The sequence below is a fragment of the Ovis canadensis genome, chromosome 5, assembly GCF_042477335.2.
Source record: "Ovis canadensis isolate MfBH-ARS-UI-01 breed Bighorn chromosome 5, ARS-UI_OviCan_v2, whole genome shotgun sequence".
Taxonomy (NCBI): Eukaryota; Metazoa; Chordata; class Mammalia; order Artiodactyla; family Bovidae; genus Ovis; species Ovis canadensis.
In genome coordinates this window covers 57,275,111-57,294,210 of record NC_091249.1, presented here as the reverse complement: position 1 = coordinate 57,294,210, position 19,100 = coordinate 57,275,111, and the positions used below count along the sequence as shown (strand labels likewise).

Genomic DNA, 19,100 nt, shown 5'->3' with positions numbered 1-19,100 from the left:
TCTTAAAACGTTTTAGGTGTTCAAGAAATATTAATTGAAAAAAAGAATGGAAACTTAGAAACACACACACACATATATATATATATTGAAAAGTTATATATGGGAACGTCCATGTTGGTCCAGTGGTTAAGAATCTGGATTTCAATGCAGGGGACTCAGATTTGATCCTTAGTTGGAGAACTAAGTTGGGATCCTTAGTTGGCGATCCAACCAGTCCATCCTAAAGGAAATCAGACCTGAATATTCATTGGAAGGACTGATGCTGAAGCTGAAACTCCAATACTTTGGCCACCTGATGTGAAGAACTGACTCATTTGAAAAGACCCTGATGCTGGGAAAGATTGAAGGCAGGAGGAGAAGGGGACGACAGAGGATGAGATGGTTGGATGGCATCACTGACTCAATGGACATGAGCTTGAGTAAACTCCAGGAGTTGGTGATGGACAGGGAGGCCTGATGTGCTGCAGTCCATGGGGTTGCAGAGTCAGACATGATTGAGCGACTGAACTGAACTGAACTGAGGAACTAAGATCCTACATGCCTTGAAGCAACTAAGTCAGAACTTTGCAACTATTGAGCCCTAGTGCTGCAACTAGAGTGTCTGTGTACGGCCACGAAAGATCCTACATGATGCAACTATTACCCAATGCAGTCTAATTAATTAATTGAAAAGGTATGTATGTTTCAAACATCATGCATTTAAGGGAATACATTTCCATGATCTGATACTAAATGCTAAAATATCCTTAAATAATTAATATTTGTATAATTTTTTTTCTAGTTGACAAAGCAGTTTTACCTGTATAACCTTCTAACATCACTATTAATAAAAATACGATTATGTATGTAACATAAGTAATTAACATATATGTACACTTCATAGTTTGCTAAAGTCACTCTTTTTAATCATTGTATTTCTTCAGTTTTGTCTGTGCTGGATCTTCATTGCCGTGCATGAGCTTTCTCTCCTTGCAGCGAGCAGGGGCTTCTCTTGTTGCGGGGCACAGGCTCTATGGCACTCGGGCTTCAGCAGTCGGGGCAAACAGTCTCCATAGTTGCAGCTCCTAGGTTCTAGAGCACAGGCTCAATAGTTGCAGCACATGGGCTTAGCTGCTCTGCCGTCTGTGGAATCTTCTCCCATCAGGGATCAAACACGTGTCTCCTGCCTTGGCATGTGGATTCTTTACCACTGAGCCACCAGGGAAGCCCCAGCCTTTTTCAACTGATAGTCAATCTTGTTCAAATTATTACTTTAAACTTTGCTATCCAGACTACTTCTGGTTTCTGAAAACTACAGTGGGGCTTCCCTGGTGATTCAGACTGTAAAGAATCTGCCTGTAATAACGGAGACCTGGGTTTGATCCCTGGGTTGGGAAGATCCCCTGGAGAAGGGAATGGTTACCTAGTCCAGGATTCTTGCCTGGAGAATTTCATGAACAGAGGAGCCTGGTGGGCTACAATTCATAAGGCCCCAAAAGAGTCAGACGCGACTAAGCAATTAACTTTATTCGTTCATGTATATAAAAATGGATTTGTATATAAAGATGGATAGATAGATCCCTTATTCTACAATGTTCTTCCCAGCTTCTCCAAGCAATATAAGTGGACTCGTCCTTCAGAACCCTTGTTCAGATTAGTCAGTTGGCCTCATTCCTCTCCCTCCAACTATAGACTATGCAGGAAACACAACACACCAGGCCCCAACCCACTATTGCCCGAAAAGCAGCGCCAGAGCCTAGCCAGGACCATTGGCTCCGCCCACGCCTACGCCCTTCAGGGTTCGAAGTCCCCGCCCACTTCGAGGAGTTTCCCAAAACCCAGCGCGGCCGTCGCCAGCCGCGCTAAGATGGCGACTCCCATGCATCGTCTCATAGCCCGGAGACAAGCGTAAGTTAGGACCGGAGTTGGGCGGCGGGGCGGGCTGGGGGCGGAGAGAAGCGCGTCAGCGGGCTATTGAGCGGTGCCGGGAAGCGGGGTTGGTGTCGGATCCTCAGCTTGGCCTGGCGGAGGGTGGCCGTTTTTCTTACACGTCGCCTGCCCACAAGGGGCTCGGGCCGGAGCGAGAAGTTTGATGTCTGTGCACTAGCGATTTCGTGGAAGACGGCTGCGTAAGGCCACTGGGCGGGACCTAGGGGTGACTGAAGAGAGTCTCGCGTTTGGTTCCCGCGAAGGGGACGTCCAGGAATTGGTTACTAAGTGATTTATGCCGATTTGCCCAACCCAGCCGGTGGGCAGCGGTGGGCGCACCCCAGAGTGACCAGGCGAAGCATGTAGCCCGCATCCAACACCCCTTATTCTCACCGACGTAAACCTTCAGCTTCCTGTTCAACCTCCAGGCCAGCTGGCTTTTCCTGCCCCATTGTAATCGCCTTACCTAGGAACAGCCTGACTTTTCTCCCAAGCTATCTTCTCACATTCTGCCATTCATTCTCTAAGAGACACTTTGGGTGTAAGAAAGTGTTCAAGACAGAATATTTGCTTTCAGGAAGGTTACACTCTGTTGGTGGAAAGAGTCAATAAACTAAACATTTTAAGTAAATGCAGTTGGATAGTAAGAGCTTTGAAGGAAATGAGATGGTGGGAAAAGAGAACGGTCCAGGTTAGGTTGGTTGGACTGGAAAGGCATCTCTGAAGAGGTGGGGTTTGAACAGAGATGGAAAGTGTGAGAAAGGAGTCAGTCGTGAGAGGATTGGGGGAAAGAGCATCCAGAACAGCATAATTAATTTGAGACAGGAGAGAACTTAGTTTCTAAGAACTGAAAGATGTCCATTGTGGCGGCTAATGAGCCAGAGAAAGGCACAAGAGTGTGAACAGATAATGCAGGAGTTTGTGTCATATGCCCCTTTCTTGTACAGCCTTTTTTTTTCTTCTACCAATCTGCACACCCAACCAACATTCACCACTTATTCACTCTCAGCTTTTCATGCCATCACTGTTTGCCTGTTTATAATACATCACTCAGTCTGCTGCAGTGTGTATATTTGTGTTCCTTTTTGTATTTATAGTTTTTTTTATTCTAAGAGTCCTGATCCTTTTCTTCAATCTTTGATCAGACTCTGCCCCTCATGCTGGATGAAAAGAGTTCCTTGATCATAAAGATAAAGACTTACAGAATCAGAGTGAAGTAGTAGTATGCTTGGTGGAGGAAGAAGGCTTTTCCAAGATGGTTCTGAGATCTAGAATGAAGTAACAATAGATATCCACTTAAATGGTGTTACCAGGGTCTAATGTCTCTCAGATTTGCTCTTTTGGATGTTGGTTCCATACCTGGATAGATCACTCCTTTGGTCCTAAAATGGCTGCAGTATCTAGAGTCCTTTGTATCCTGTCAGCTTCAAGCTGATAGCATCTCATTGTCTAGATTGGATTACATGCCCTACCCTAAACCATGTCTATGGGAATATGAAGTTCTGATTAATTTGGATCTCATTCTCTTCCCTTGTGGCTCAGCTGGTAAAGAATCCGCCTGCAACACAGGAGACCCCAGTTCGACTCTTGGGTTCAGAAGATCCCCTGGAGAAGGGAAAGGCTACCCACTCCAGTATTTTGGCCTGGAGAATTCCATGGACTGTATAGTCTATGGGGTCCCAAGGAGTGGGACACGATTGAGAGACTTTCACTTTCATTTTCTCTTCCCAGCATAATTGAATGGGTCTTTATAAACAGTGGGTGGATAGGTCAGAGGAGGTGATGATGGCTAGATTGACTAAATCAAACAGTGTCCACTTTTGAAAGTAAAACTTTTAATGCTTTTAGCATAAGTTTTAGAGTATCACAGAGTTAAACAAATGTTCCATTTCTTCAGTATGCTTGTATTCGGTACATAAGCTACCTAGAAGTAAAAAACAAAGCTTTAGGAGCTTCTGGTCTCAACTGGGAGGAAAACATGGTGTGTAACAAAACCTGTCATGGTTTAAAGGCTGTCAGGACAACTCCCAGGGAGTTGGAGACCGAGGGCCATTAGAGGCAAGGAAAGTGCAGGAAAATTTGGGGAATATTTTGGGATAGAAAGTAAAAGAGGAGCTTTTGCTTTTTATTTTATATTCATCAAAATGATTTGTTTATATTTTATTTCTTTTTATTTTTTTTTAGTTTTTTATTTTTTAAATTTTAAAATCTTTAATTCTTACATGCGTTCCCAAACATGAACCCCCCTCCCACCTCCCTCCCCATAACATCTCTCTGGGTCATAGCAGATAGCGCTTCCATAAGAACAATTTTTAAGCTACAAGTTATGAGAAGTGAGAAAGTACTATTGACATTGTTTTTAAAAGTTTTTGGACCAAAGGAGGAAAGGGGGAAAATTTGAACTTCCCATTCAGCAGATCTTTTAGGAACTTAACTCTGAATCAGATTTAACTCAAACACAATTGTATGCAGAATGACAAGAGTAGAACTGATGCCCAGGAGACTAGAGGAGTGGGTATTAGAGCCCTAAGCCACTCTGAATGTGTTTAAGGCACTTGACTCAGGTGATTTGGTCCCCAACATAACAGAAAATTTCCAAGTGAAATGGCTGTAGCTGCTGGTAATCTGAGGACTTCTGGCCAACAGGAGTGATGCTAAAGGACTAGAAGTAGGCAAATGTTTTGATTTTCAAAGTGAGAAGGGTAGGTTCCACAAACTAGACTTGTGAATTTGATATCTATTCCAGGCAAAATTCTGGCTGGATATATTAAATCTGTTCAGAAGTAAAAGCCAAGTTCATCAGGTATCAAATCATTACAGATTGATACCCTTATTGCCTTTTTTAGGTATTTGGATTTCAATGAGGCATCTTGGAAAGTCTCTCACAGTATCCTTGTGAACAAAGCAGAACTATTAGGTACATTAGTTGAAGATCATGAACTGAGAGTATTGTTTAACGGGTTTAAGTAAATGTACATGGTGGCCTCAGTGTGGTACTGTTTGATCTTGTCAACAGTTTTTATAAATGACTTGGATGAAGACACATGTGCATGTTTATCAAACCTGCAGTTAACACAAAGCTAAGAAGGGTGACTAATACAATGGATAACAAGATCCCAATTCAGAAAGGTCTTGACAGATGAACTCTACATTGAGTCTAACGAGAAAAAATTTAACAAGTGTAAAATTAAGTATTGTAGTGTTTTTTACTTCAATTTCCAATTGTTCATTGCTAGTATATTGACTTTTGTATACTGACCTTATATCCTATGACCTTATTAAACTCATTTATTAGTTTAATAATAAATGGAACTCTTAGGGATCCTCTAGATACATAACTGTTATTGATATTATATTTTTTGTTTATTTGATATGTACATTTTAAAGATTTTTGTTGCATATTACCACATAGCCCTTCAGAAAGTTTCTGTAACTTACATACCAGCATTTTAAAATGTATATTTTACTATATTCAGAGTGCCAATTCTCCACCTTTGCCAACCATAGACTTAAAATTTTGCCAGTCTGGCAGACATGTCTTAATATTTCAGGTATCGAAGAAGGTTGTTTCACATAAAAAGGCTGTACTGTTTAAAACACTTCCTTAAACCTTAGCTTAGGCTGTAGAAAAGGAATGTTCTATAGGGTATTCATTCGAAAAGAAATGCTTGCTGGTCTTGTTTATTTTGAAATTATAGGTCTGTCTCTGCATTCTATATAGAAGATATAAGTATTTTTAAGATTAGTTAGTAAATGTTTATCTATTTACTTATTTTTAGCTGTGCCTCATGGCATGTGGGATATTAACTACCTGACCAGAGATCGAGTCTGTGCCCTCTGTCGTGGAAGCTTGGAGTTTACACCACTGAACCATCAGCGAAGTCTCTAGTTAATGTTTAGAACATCATAGGTGGGCTTCAGATATTAGTGAAAGTTCTGTCTATAACAACAAAAAACAAACTCCACAGTGCTGGTCAATAATATTTTTAATAGCTGATATCCCAGGCTATAAATTTCTTATAATATCGGGAAAACAGACTGTAAGTTGGAGAAGACTTTATTTCCTTGATTCTGAAAGGCTTCCATCCTCCTCCATAATTTCATTATTAGGAAATATTGTGAAAGACTTTGAAATGGATTAAAAAAAAAAAATTTACTGGCTGAGTTGTCTAATCCCCTATCCTGGCTATATGACCCTGTCAGGACCTGTGCCTCATTGTCTTTGACCTATTTGAAAACTCGGTGAATTGTGGAAAAATCGAAGAGAAGATTCTTACCCATGCAAAGCAGTACAACTGATTCTTGCCCTGTGGCTGTTGACCAGTTTTTAACTATTAGTAAATTTGTTTCCTGCATTCCTGATTGCCCATATATGTGTGTTGTTTGGATACTGTTCTAAACCAGTTCCAACATCTTACTGGATCCCTTATTAATTAATGATTAAATAAAATCTTTGACATGTGTTCATTATATATTTGTATTAGAGTCATGATTTTACATTTTTTACTAATTATCCTTTAATGTTTTTGATTTTATCATTTCTGAGATGCATATTACAATAGTTGTTGTTTAGTCGCTAAGTTATGTCCAGCTCCTTTGTGACCCCCATAGACTGTAGCTACAAGGCTCCTCTGTCCATGGGATTTCCCTGGCAAGAAATACTGGAGTAGGTTACCATTTCCTTCTCCAGGGGGGTCTTCCTGACACAGGAGTAGAACCCGTGTCTCTTGCTTGGCAGGTGGATTCTTTACCACTGAGCCACCTGGGAAGCCCTGCATTACAATGTGTGTGCTAAGTTGCTTCAGTCATATCCAACTCTTGGCCACCATATGGACTGAAGGCTGTCAGGCTCCTCTGTCCATGGGATTCTCCAGGCAAGAATACTGGAGTGGGTTTCCATGCCCTACTCCAGGGGATCTTTCCAACCCAAGGATGAAACCTATAATGTTCTTTTTTTTTTACCTGAAAAGTGGGCAACTTAATATTAAGTCCATAAAGTCTTTTATTATAGAAAGCCTTAACAATTTGCTGTCCCATTACATATTGAGATAAACTCTGAAGTTATAGTCATGGTACTGGCAGTTGTTTACGGAAATTTATGAACTATTACTAGGCAAAAAGCTGACTCTTCTTTATTATCTTTTAATACTACTGCTGTGTCTTAGTTCCATACTTGAAACATTAATTTTTCACATTAGGATTGGCTTATTCTTGGACAAGTGCTAAAAATAAGTTTTTAAAATGTATTTATTTATTTATTTTTGGCTTCACTGGGTCTTCTTTGCTGCATGTGGACTTTCTCTAGTTGCACTGAGCAGGAACTGCTCTCTAGTTGTACATGGGTTTCTTATTGTGGTGGCTTCTCTTGTTGCAGAGCACGGGCTCTGTGGCGCTTGGCCTTCAGTAGTTGTGGTGTATGGGCTCAGTAGTTGCAGCTCCAGGGCTTAGTTGTCCCAAGACATGTGGATCTTCCCAGACCAGGATCAAACTGTGTGTCCCCTGCATTGGTAGGCAGATTCTTAATCACTGGACCACCAGGGAAGTCCAAAATAAATTATTGTCAAAATTACAGAAGCTGGCCCACAATGTGGCAATTAATTAATGAAAAGCATACTATAAACAATATGTGTTTCCTGAAACCCTTGCCTACTTTAACAGTCATTCATTTTACAAATATTTACTGAACAGCAATTATGTGTTTTCCAGGGATAAAAAGGTGACTGCTCTATGTCGAAATTGAAAGTCCAGCATCTCATCATGCACCCATGTTTGAGGAATTGCCAAGTGTCATTAGTCCACATAGTTGATTAGCCTAATGTGTAGGCTGATAGTCACAGCTCCCATTTGTGTATTGCTTTATGCCAGATTCCTTGTTGCTTGCTATACAAACATCCCAGTTTGTAGAATGAGAATATTGTTCTCAAACTCATTGGAGTGTCATGGGGATTAGATGTATTTATGCATAAGTAGTATTTAGCTAAATTCCTGACATACAGTAAGAATAAAACATGGCTATGGTCTTGTCTAATTCTCACAATGATCTGGTGAAGTAGATATTGTCCCATTTTTTAGAATAAGAAACTGAAGTTCAAAAATCAGCTTTCTAAAGAGCCTGAAACTATGTAGTGAAAGAGCCAAGATTTTTTAAAAATTTTATTATGACCTATAACATGATCTACAAAAAAGTTCAGACAACATAAATAGTCCTTAATAAATAGTTATGAAAAGAACATCCCAAGCTACAGTAATAAAGACAGTACTGGCACAAACTATATTTCACTGGAACTATATTTCAGTGGAACAAGATAGAAAGCCCAGAGATAAACCCATGCACCTATGGACACCTTCTGTTTGACAGAGGAGGCAAGAATATACAGTGGAGAAAAAACAGTCTCTTCAATAAGTGGTGCTGGGAAAACTGGACAGCTACATGTAAAAGAATGAAATTAGAATATTTCCTAACACCAAACACAAAAATAAAACTCAAAATGGATTAAAGGCCAGAAACTATAACACTCTTAGAGGAAAGCATAGGCAAAACACTCTGATGTAAATCACAGCAATATCCTCTTTGACCCACCTCCTAGAGTAATGGAAATAAAAACAAAAATAAACAAGTGGGACCTAATTAAACTTAAAAGCTTTTGCACAGCAAAGAAAGCTATAAACGAGATGAAAAGACAACCCTTAGAATGGCAGGTAATTGCAAATGAAACAACTGACAAAAGATTAATCTCCAAAATATACAGTTCATGTAGCTCAATACCAGAAAAACAAACAACCCAATCAAAAAGTGGGAGGAAGACCTAAACAGTCATTTCTTCAAAGAGAAGTTTACTGATCCTAATATAAAACCTTTCTAAGCTCACTTATGATTTTAGTTGGCTTAAAACTCAACATTCAGATAACTAAGATCATGGCATCCGGTCCCATCACTTCATGGCAAATAGATGGGGAAACAACAGAAACAGTAAGAGACTTTATTTTGGGGGGCTCCAAAATGACTGCAGATGGAGACTGCAGCTGTGAAATTAAAAGACACTTGCTCCTTGGAAGAAAAGCTATGACTAACCTAGACAGCATATTAAAAAGCAGAGACATTACCAACAAAGGTCCATCTAGTCAAAGCTATGGTTTTCCCAGTAGTCATGTATGGATGTGAGAGTTGGACTATAAAGAAAGCTGAGCTACGAAGAATTGATGCTTTTGAACTGTGGTGGTGGAGAAGACTGTTAAGAGTCCCTTGGACTGCAAGGAGATCCAAGCAGTCAATCTTAAAGGAAATCAGCCCTGAATACTCATTGGAAGGACTGATGTTGAAGCTGAAACTCCAATACTTTGGCCACCTGATTGGAAAAGCTGACTCATTGGAAAAGACCCTGATGCTGGGAAAGATTGAAGGCGGGAGGAGAAGGGGAGGACAGAGGATGAGATGGTTGGATGGCATCACCAACACAATGGACATGAGTTTGAATAGGCTCCAGGAGTTAGTGATGGACAGGGAAGCCTGGCGTGCTGCAGTCCATGGGGTTGCAAAGAGTCGGGCATGGCTGAGTGACTGAACTGAATTGAAACTCACTTATGAATTCTAATTATTAAAACAATACTTGTGGATTTCCATGGCAGTCAGTGGTTAGGACTCTACACTCCCAATGCAAGGGGCACAGGTTTCAATCCTAGGTTGGGAAACTAAGATCCCACATGCCACACAGCGTGGCCAAAGAGTAAAATAAAAATTTATCTAGAGTCTTTTGGATTTGCAATACACATGATGCATTATCAGTAAGGAATGACAGTTTTATTTCTTCCTTTCCAATTCTTTTATCTGTTTTTCTCCACTTGTCAATCTTAATTCAATCTCAGGTATTGAGATTTTTCTTAGTCTTCTAGGTGACTAGAAGCTGGGCCGCACTTCATACACCGTTGCTTTATTCCTAGGGTAAAGATCTTCAGAGTCCTAACTCTGAATGCATAATTTGTCTCCCTTGCTTGTAATAAATGATGCTTGCTTACTCTCCCAAGTTGGGAAAAGGCCCCAGGACAAGAGCTGAGTTAAATGTAGAGCTGACCACTCTGAGTTTCCCTCCTCTTCCATCTCTTGGCTTGATGATTCTTTAACCTCTTTGTTAGTTCTCTGATCCTTGAGCAGGTTGTTAAAAATGTTTTGGCTATCTTTTCTAATTCTAAGCTGAAGAGTTGGTCTGAATTACCTAGTCTGCCCTTACTGGAATGGAATTGAGGAAACAAGATTTGAACTCAGTTCTGTCTAACTCTAAGGTCCAAGCTCTTCAGATCAGTTCAGTCGCTCAGTTGTGTCCGACTCTTTGCAACCCCATGAATTGCAGCACACCAGGCCTCCCTGTCCATTACCAACTCCCGGAGTTCACTCAAACTCACATCCATCGAGTCGGTGATGCCATCCAACCATCTCATCCTCTGTCGTCCCCTTCTCCTCCTGCCCCCAATCCCTCCCAGAATCAGAGTCTTTTCCAATGAGTCAACTCTTAGCATGAGGTGGCCAAAGTACTGGAGTTTCAGCTTTAGAATCATTCCTTCCAAAGAACACCCAGGACTGATCTCCTTTAGGATGGACTGGTTGGATCTCCTTGCAGTCCAAGGGACTCTCAAGAGTCTTCTCCAACACCACAGTTCAAAAGCATCAATTCTTTGGCGCTCAGCTTTCTTCACAGTCCAAATCTCACATCCATACATGACTACTGGAAAAACCATAGCCTTGACTAGATGGACCTTTGTTGGCAAAGTGATGTCTCTGCTTTTCAATATGCTATCTAGGTTGGTCATAACTTTCCTTCCAAGAAGTAAGCGTCTGTTAATTTCATGGCTGCAATCACCATCTGCAGAGATTTTGGAGCCCCCAAAAATAAAGTCAACCACTGTTTCCACTGCTTCCCCATCTATTTCCCATGAAATGATGGGACCAGATGCCATAATCTTAGTTTTCTGAATGTTGAGCTTTAAACCAACTTTTTCACTCTCCTCTTTCACTTTCATCAAGAGGCTCTTGAGTTCCTCTTCACTTTCTGCCATAAGGGTGGTGTCATCTGCATATCTGAGGTTATTGATATTTCTCCCAGCAATCTTGTTTCCAGCTTGTGCTTCTTCCAGCCCTTAACCACTTACTATATTGCCTAGTGATTAAATCTAACAAATGCTTGTATTGCTTATGTTTCTCACAGCAGAAAATGTCAAGTCAAAAATTTAAGGCCTGTATTCTTACTTTTTATCCTGTAGTGAAGCAAATAAGCAACATGTAAGATGTCAGAAATGCTTGGAATTTGGACATTGGACTTATGAATGCACAGGAAAAAGAAAGTACCTACATAGGCCTTCAAGAACAGCAGAACTAAAGAAAGCTTTAAAAGAAAAAGAAAACAGATTATTATTACAACAAAGGTAAGGTTACATATGGTGTCCAAAGGAATATTTATTTTTATTTATAAAATTTATTAAGGGACTAAATATCTTATGATGGTTATCCAGATTCAGATTAAAAATACTAGCTAAAGTTTAATGAGTATTACTGGTGCAAGGCAGCATGCTAAGCTCTTTACAAGACCCAACACAACCAAAATAAATAAAATTATTTTTAAAAACATATTTCAAAAAAAAAAATAAAAACATATTTCAAAAAGTGTATTTTAATAATACATCATTATATGACTTGTGGAATTTATTTAGCATAGGAAGAATTCAAAGAACTAAGTGACATTGCTATACCTGTTCAGGTTAACAAACTTTCTCAGGGTTAAATCTGTAAAAATTAAATATAGGAATTAACTTGATACTGAATTCTGTCATAGTTAAGCAGTAAGATCGATGGATACAAAAACTAGAAAAAAAAATTGATGTCTTTAAAAGATACAGTTCCAGTAGAATATTTTATGTATGTGTGTGTGTTAGTTGCTTAGTCGTGTCCAACTCTTTGTGATCCCATCAACTGTAGCCTGCCAGGCTCTTCTGTCCATATAATTCTCCAAGTAAGAATACTGGAGTAGGTAGCCATTCCATAATAGTTACTAAAATTTATAATATATTTTACATTGTTTTAATCAATTTGCATAGTAGTAGTGATTATGGTAATTCAACTCAAGAGTTTTTAAGCACTTTTAAAACTTTATGATCATATGGAATTAAAAGATACAATTTCAAGTTATATTATGTCTGTGTTTTTATTGCAGAGAAATATAAGTGGTCACTAAAATTTTCAGGCATAAAAATATATTAGGATACATTCTGTGGGGAAAGGAAAATAAAAAAACAGGTTCAAAGATGAAAAGGGATAATGTAAAAGTACCAGTTGTTAAAGATAAACTTGTTCATATTTTTTAAAATTAATTATGATAGGTATCAAATTTTGTGATATTAACAATTATCAAAATGATATAACAATTTTCTTTTTTAAGTGTCAATATTTTATATATAATATGCCAGAGTTTATACCCTCTGCAAATATTGAAACTTAGGATAGAAAAAAGATGAGGAGAAAAACATAATTTTTAAAAATTCATGTATTAGGAATGTAAGCAAAAAATGATAAGAGTTATGGATAATTTCATTTCAACAACTACTTTTGTTTTTCTAGTATTACACGAGTATCTTGATCTTAAAAAATACATACAACTACATGAATTTTAGTTTTGGCTCTGTTACGTAGAGTGCTAATTATTTTGGTTCAGTGATAAAATTATGGAAGTGTATGAATTTTAATGATCTTGAATTCTTGTGGTGTGACTTAACAAATGTACTTCTGCCATTTATTTTAATTGTAAAAATGACAATTCTTCAGTAATAAAACAACTTTACATAAATACGTATTTATATTTGAAGATCTGGGGGATAAGGGTAGAAGCATTATCTAGGATATGCAGAGAAGTTCAGAATATAAAAATGTTAAATTTATAGGACAATGTAGAGTAATTGAAGTAATTCTATAATTTGAAACCCGGATTTAGTAGACATGTTGTTTGGCAGCTATATAGCGACAAGCCATTTGTATATTTAAAATCACCAGGCTTTTTTCTTTGTAAATAATGCGGGAGCATAATCTTAAAGTATTAAGTCTCTGGTTTTAAAACTGAACATGTGGAGGACATGCAGAAAAATAAATGGTTTGGAAGGTTTTTTTGTTTGTTTTTTAAATTTTTTTGCCTGTGCCTAGTGGCGTGTGGGATCTTAGTTCCTTGGCAAAGAATAGAACCCACGCCCCCTGCAGTGGAAGCAGAGTCTTAACTACTAGACCGCCAGGGAAGTCTCAAGAAATGAGGCTTTTAAATTTTTACTGGAGTATAGTTGATTTGGGCTTCCCTGGTAGCTCACAGTGGTAAAGAATCTGCCTTCCAATGTAGGAGACTTGAGTTTGATCCCTGGGTTGGGACGATCCTCTGCAGAAGGAAATGGCAATCCACTCCAGTACTCTTGCCTGGGAAATCCCATGGACAAAGGAGCCTGGTGGGCTACAGTCCACGGGGTGGCAAAAGAGTCAGACAGGACTTAGTGGCAAAGAACAACAATTGTTGATTTACAGTGTTGTGTTAGTTTTAAGTGTATACCAATATGAATCATTTAAGAAAAAATTTTTTAATTAATAGCTGCTTTTCTTTTTATATAAAATGACCACTTATAATACCATTCTAGAAAACCAAATTATAAATTACAGTTGTTCTGCTATTATTTGCTTTGTTCTGTTGTTCACTAAGTAGTTGATTTAACTGTGTCAACCTAAGTTCACAATTTAAAAAGAAGCAAATTAGCGTGTGCTCATCTTAACTATTAACTCACCTGACTTCTAAAATACAGTTGATAGCATCTGTCTTAAGAGCTAGTTAATTTAACTGCATGTACCATACATGTGCTCAGTTGTGTCTGATTCTTTGCGACCCTATGGCCAGTAGCCCACCAGGCTCCTCTGTTCATGGGATTTTTCAAGCAAGAATACTGGAGTGGGTTGCTGTTTCTTCCTCTAGGGGATCTTCCCAACCCAGGGATTGAACCCACATCTCTGTGTCTCCTGCATTGGCATGCAGATTCTTTACCACTAAGCCACCTGAGTAGCTCATGCAGGTACCATATACACCTGCAGTAGGAAACTTTTCTCTTGGTTATAATAAGAAACACTGGACTCTTGGTACATGTCACAAAAGACAAAGTGTTTCTCTAATGTAAAACAGTTTTGGGGATATCGGAAGGATTTGTGTGAGCTGTTTATAATCACTTTATTAACAAGAGCTCCTTCCCCTTTCCCTGTTGCTTATCAGCATTGGAGAAGCTAATGTAGAAAGAAAGACCAAGAAGAAAAGGTATGTGTGGCTTTAATATTACATAGGTAATATATAATAATAGTTGGAGGGATAGGGTGGTTGATTTTAAGATAATAGTTACAAGACTTGGATCTGAAGTCTCTCGTTTGCGATTCATGATTAAACATCGTCCTGTTTTCTGATACCTTCCTCTGTTTACTTGTCTGGAGTTTCTTCCTTTGTTTCTCCTTTTTCTCCAACTTTCCAGGGTCCTTATACCTGGAAACAGTAAGTGATTTCTCTTGTCTTAGGTTAGAAAATGTTATTAGAAATTATTGTCAAGAAAGTATTGGCCAGCTGTATCTTGTCTAAAGTAGTTAAGGTTATGAAACATTTACCACTGTACAGGAGGTTTAAATAAACCCAGTTGTTAAACTGCAACTGTATTCTAACATTCACTCTGAAGCACAATATAGTATGTTACTTTTCTCAAATTCCATCCAAGAGATTTAAAGCCCTTCTGGTTGGAGTGAAAGGGTGGGCACGTTAGGATTACTAACAGATAGGCAATCCATAAAGCATCAAATCTAGTGATACCATACTGATAAAGCTTCAGTATACGTATATATATACATAACACTCAAATGTAATTGCTTTTAAACATTCTATTGAATGTCAGCTTCTCGTGCATATAATTGTCTAATAGGTCTAAGAGCGTAACCAGTTCCAGTAGCAATAGCAGCGACAGTTCAGCCAGTGATTCATCATCAGAGAGTGAAGAGACATCTACCTCATCTTCCTCAGAGGACAGTGACTCTGATGAAAGCTCCTCCAGTTCATCATCTTCTGCCTCCTCCACAAGCTCCTCCTCATCCTCTGATTCAGACTCAGATTCCAGCTCTTCCAGTAGTAGCAGCACCAGCACAGATAGTAGTTCTGACGATGAACCACCAAAGAAGAAGAAAAAAAAATAGAATTGCTCCATCCATTGGACTAATGGACTGAAAACATTAATGTGATTCTCAGAAGGGAATTCAGAATGTGTTATGGCCAAATAGGTTAACTGGCCAACATTTCTAGAGTTTGGAAGTTTCTAAATGTTTTACATTGTAAGAGTATAAAAAGTATTAATAATGGATTATATATATATATAAAGACTTTTTTTATTTGAGGGGTGAACCTTGTTTTTCTTTTTTATCTTTAAAATATATCTCTAAAATTAATCAAAGCTGAAATCTGGTAAATCTGTTTTTGTGATGAAACCTATTTTTCCTCCCTGTGAAGTAAATGCCATACTCTGTTCCATGTTAGTGCTGTGTATCAGACATTTTTCAGGATAAAGGATCATAATATCTGGCAGTGAATTTATAATGCTTTTGGCTGTATGTTATTATGTAAGATTTAATACGTTAGAAGCTTAGGAATTTTCCTACTGTTACTAATGTGCTCTATTTTTGTGTTTATGTTCAGAAAGTTGTTCTGACTTCTTGTCCTAAATGAAAAGTTCAAGAAACCTATTAATAAATTTATACCTTTTGGATGGTACAAGTTTCAGGTTACTGTGTTTTATCATTCATTTTCTTCTGGTTCTTAGGGTTACCCTTTTCTGAGGAAAATTATTCTAGAGGAACTTAAAAAGAACAAAAATTCTGAAACTACATAGGAGTCTAGTCTTTGGTGCCTTTGGATAAATTCAATGTGTCAGAAAAGAAAGCAGTCATTTAAAAAGCTAGCTTATGTAAAAGGGATATAAATACTTTTATGTGTCAATATGCTATAAAAAATACCATTCAAAGGGGTAGGAGGAAGAGATGTAATTTTTACAGAAAATTAGAGTGATGTTGGCTGCCTTTTACTAAATTTTTTTATAATGTTTTCATAAAGATTGCCTTTTACCATTTTGCAATTGTGGTATGACTGTTTATATGGTAACTCATATATGAGTCTACTGCATAAATATGAGTGACTTGGATTAATCTAGTGTGTTTATATAGCATATACACAGTTGAAATCTAGCATGAAAGTTTAAAAAGAAATACTGCCAGGTATTTCTTAAAAAGTAAAATACTCTCATGATGAAATTATTTGATTTAACATCACATTATTATGTGATGTGTTTTGAACTTTTTGGAAAGAGGTATTGTTTGTAGAAAAATCTTGATTTAGGTTAAATATAGGTTTTTAAAACTACAGATGTTGTCTTTTTATATTTTTATGAAAAAGCAGTAGAAAATTACTTTTGGAAAAAATGAACTTCTATTTAAATGTTTAAATATATGTATGTTGTCAGTTTAAAGATCTGTAATTACCTGTTTTACAGAATCATCTGCTTTCAGTGATTATAAATACTCTCAAAATATCATTTTTAAGGCTCTATACAGAATGTGTCAGTTGACAGGCAGATTTCATAAACTACTAATGAAATGCAGTTTACAATGTTTGTAATCTCTGTAAGGGCAATTTTAGCGGTGAAAAAACTTGGAAGGGAAACGTGTACATAGGTTATATCACTTGCAATCAAATAAAACTCAGTTTGTACTGATGAGCTTAAGCTTCTTTAATGTCTCTGCTATTTTTCTTAATGCCACTTCTCCATTTAGATGGTAAGAACATTTAAATTCTAATTATTTTTATTATTACAACTATTCAAAGGCGTACCTGGAAAAGTACAGAGGTCAAGATCCTTACTCTAGTTACACAGTTTACTCAAAAAAGCAGACTGAATGGCACAGAGGAGGGTAACTTCCAAAGAATTTACCCTATCCTGCCTAAATGCAGAACTCTGGAAGTTGAATCCCTGGCAAATGTAATAAATGTATTATTTCTCAGAACCATATCAAAAGGAGTCATAATCAGATCATAGGTTTTTACTCCTCAAACGTTTGTTAGTATGACTGTACAATATAGTAAATTTGTCTTGGTATTACACCAAAAGTTAGCACTGGAAATGGAAGAAAGTACAGAGAAAGTGTACTTCATAGTCATGATTTTATTTATTTTTTTAACTTGCTAATTTGAACTAACTGTAGGTTTACAGAAAATCTGTAAAATTACAATTTCCATGTATACCTCACCTCACTTACCCTAATGTTAGCATCTTACATAACCATAGTACAATGAGCAGAACCAAGAAATTAGTATTTGATAAAATACTGTAAGTTAAACCAAAAACTTTACTCACATTTCACCAGTTTTCCCAGTTGTGTTCTATTTCTGTCCCATTCTATTACCCAGAAAATGCATTTAGTTACTTCTAAATCTACTACTGTCTCTAAGTTCCTTTGTCTTTCCTTCTTTCATGCCCTTGTCACTTTTGAAGAGTATTGATCAGTTATTTTGTCTAATGTCCCACAATTTGGATTTGTCAAATGTGTTCTCATGGCTGAACTGACGTTATGCTTTTTAGACTAGCACGGAAATGAAAAATTCCCAATATCGATAAAGTAATTTACTATTGGTGATATTGACCTTGATCACTGGGTTAAGGTGGTTTCATCAGATTTCTCCATTACAAAGACTGTCTTTCTCTTTTTAATTGATAGCTATCTTGGAGGAGATACTTTGAGACTGCAAATTGTCCCCACAGTCACCTACTACTTTTAGTATAGATAACAATAGTTATTACTGTGATGTTTGACAAATGGTAATTTTCCATTTTCCTCTTTACACTAATTGGAATTATACTGTAAGGAAGCACTGCTGCTTCTCTCCCAGTCATTTAATCGATGGTACTGTGGACTCGTCAATGTTTCTTCAGTTCTGTGGGTTAAAATTCAATAACAGTGTTGTTTTTTGGCTCAAATTATTCCACCCTTGACTATTAGAAGCATTCCTTCAGGTTGGCTCGTTTGGTTTTTTTATTTTAATCTTCATCTTTTTGTTAGTACTTCCTCACTTTTCGAAATCACAAGATGTTCTGGGTTCATCTTGTGATCTCCTTGCCTTGTCTTTGAACCAACCACTTCTCCAATTTTTATCCTGATTTTTAATTGGAGAATGATGTTTAGAATCCATGATCTGGGTGCTGTCTTTGTAGGTTTTTTATGCATTTTGAATAATAGTGTTCTAAGGTGGTTAAGACATGGAGACCTGCCATTAGTAGGAAGAAATTAGGTGTCATCACCTTCAACATTTCTCAGCCTAGCTTTCCTTAATTTCACAGTACTCTTCATGCAGCAAAGTTCTTTGGCAACAAATGGAAAAGACAAAGTCTTTAATTAAAAATTGTCATTGCATCCTCCCTTCCCCTTTATAGTATATCTAAATTGATAATAGGCCAAATATATATTCAGACCTTGGACTATGGTGCCTTAATTGAAAGGGGTTGCATGGTGTCTGTCCATGGGGTCACATAGAGTCAGACATGGCTTAGTGACTAAACAGTGACAACAAATTGAAAGAAGTTGGCCCAAAGGAATATTTCAAATTGTATTTTTATATGCTGTCCTTCAGGCTTTTACATCTTGGTAAAATTATGCCATAAAAAGATGTAGGTGTAGGTGTAGGTGTGGTGGTGGTGGTGTGTGTGTGAGAGAGAGAAAGGTACTATGAAAGAGGAAGAGAGAAGGGAAAGCCAGGATGACATCTGGGCTACAGACATTCTCAGATGCATTTTAGGAGAGAGTATGGATGGAAGTTGAGGACCTGGAAATTGCCAATGTCTTTGGAAAGTCTTTTGTATCCTCCCAAGGATATTTGCACATGCTATTCAAGGTTATCAATAATAACCACAAACATCAGTATAACTCCTATTTGGAAGGTACTATACTGCAACATATAAATAACACTTCAACAGTGATTCCCTTGGAGTTCACTATCAGTTGGGGAGACACACACAAAAACACTAAGAACAAAGGAAAAAAGGCTTTCATTGAAACCATATTTATTACCCTTCCTCCTGACACCTAATAAAATGGTAGAAAAGGAACAGATACA

General features: G+C 37.6%; 1 protein-coding gene across 1 annotated transcript; it reads left to right on the top strand.

Annotated features, from left to right (window-relative positions):
• The first annotated feature begins 1,806 nt into the window (after positions 1–1,806).
• On the top strand, positions 1,807–16,710 carry ZCCHC10 (zinc finger CCHC-type containing 10). Its single transcript, XM_069589775.1, has 4 exons — positions 1,807–1,887; positions 11,161–11,322; positions 14,184–14,225; positions 14,872–16,710. Exons 1-4 carry the CDS (start codon positions 1,847–1,849, stop codon positions 15,137–15,139), a joined length of 513 nt encoding a protein of 170 aa, XP_069445876.1. The 5' UTR covers positions 1,807–1,846; the 3' UTR covers positions 15,140–16,710.
• Positions 16,711–19,100: the final 2,390 nt, after the last annotated feature.

What these genes read in the sequence shown, in the direction of transcription:
- ZCCHC10 (XM_069589775.1), top strand. Translation starts at nt 1,847, where the DNA reads ATGGCGACTCCCATGCATCGTCTCATAGCCCGGAGACAAGC. An exon ending in CTCATAGCCCGGAGACAAGC is followed by an intron (nt 1,888 to 11,160) that starts GTAAGTTAGGAC and finishes TTTATCCTGTAG; the next exon opens with TGAAGCAAATAAGCAACATG. An exon ending in AGATTATTATTACAACAAAG is followed by an intron (nt 11,323 to 14,183) that starts GTAAGGTTACAT and finishes GTTGCTTATCAG; the next exon opens with CATTGGAGAAGCTAATGTAG.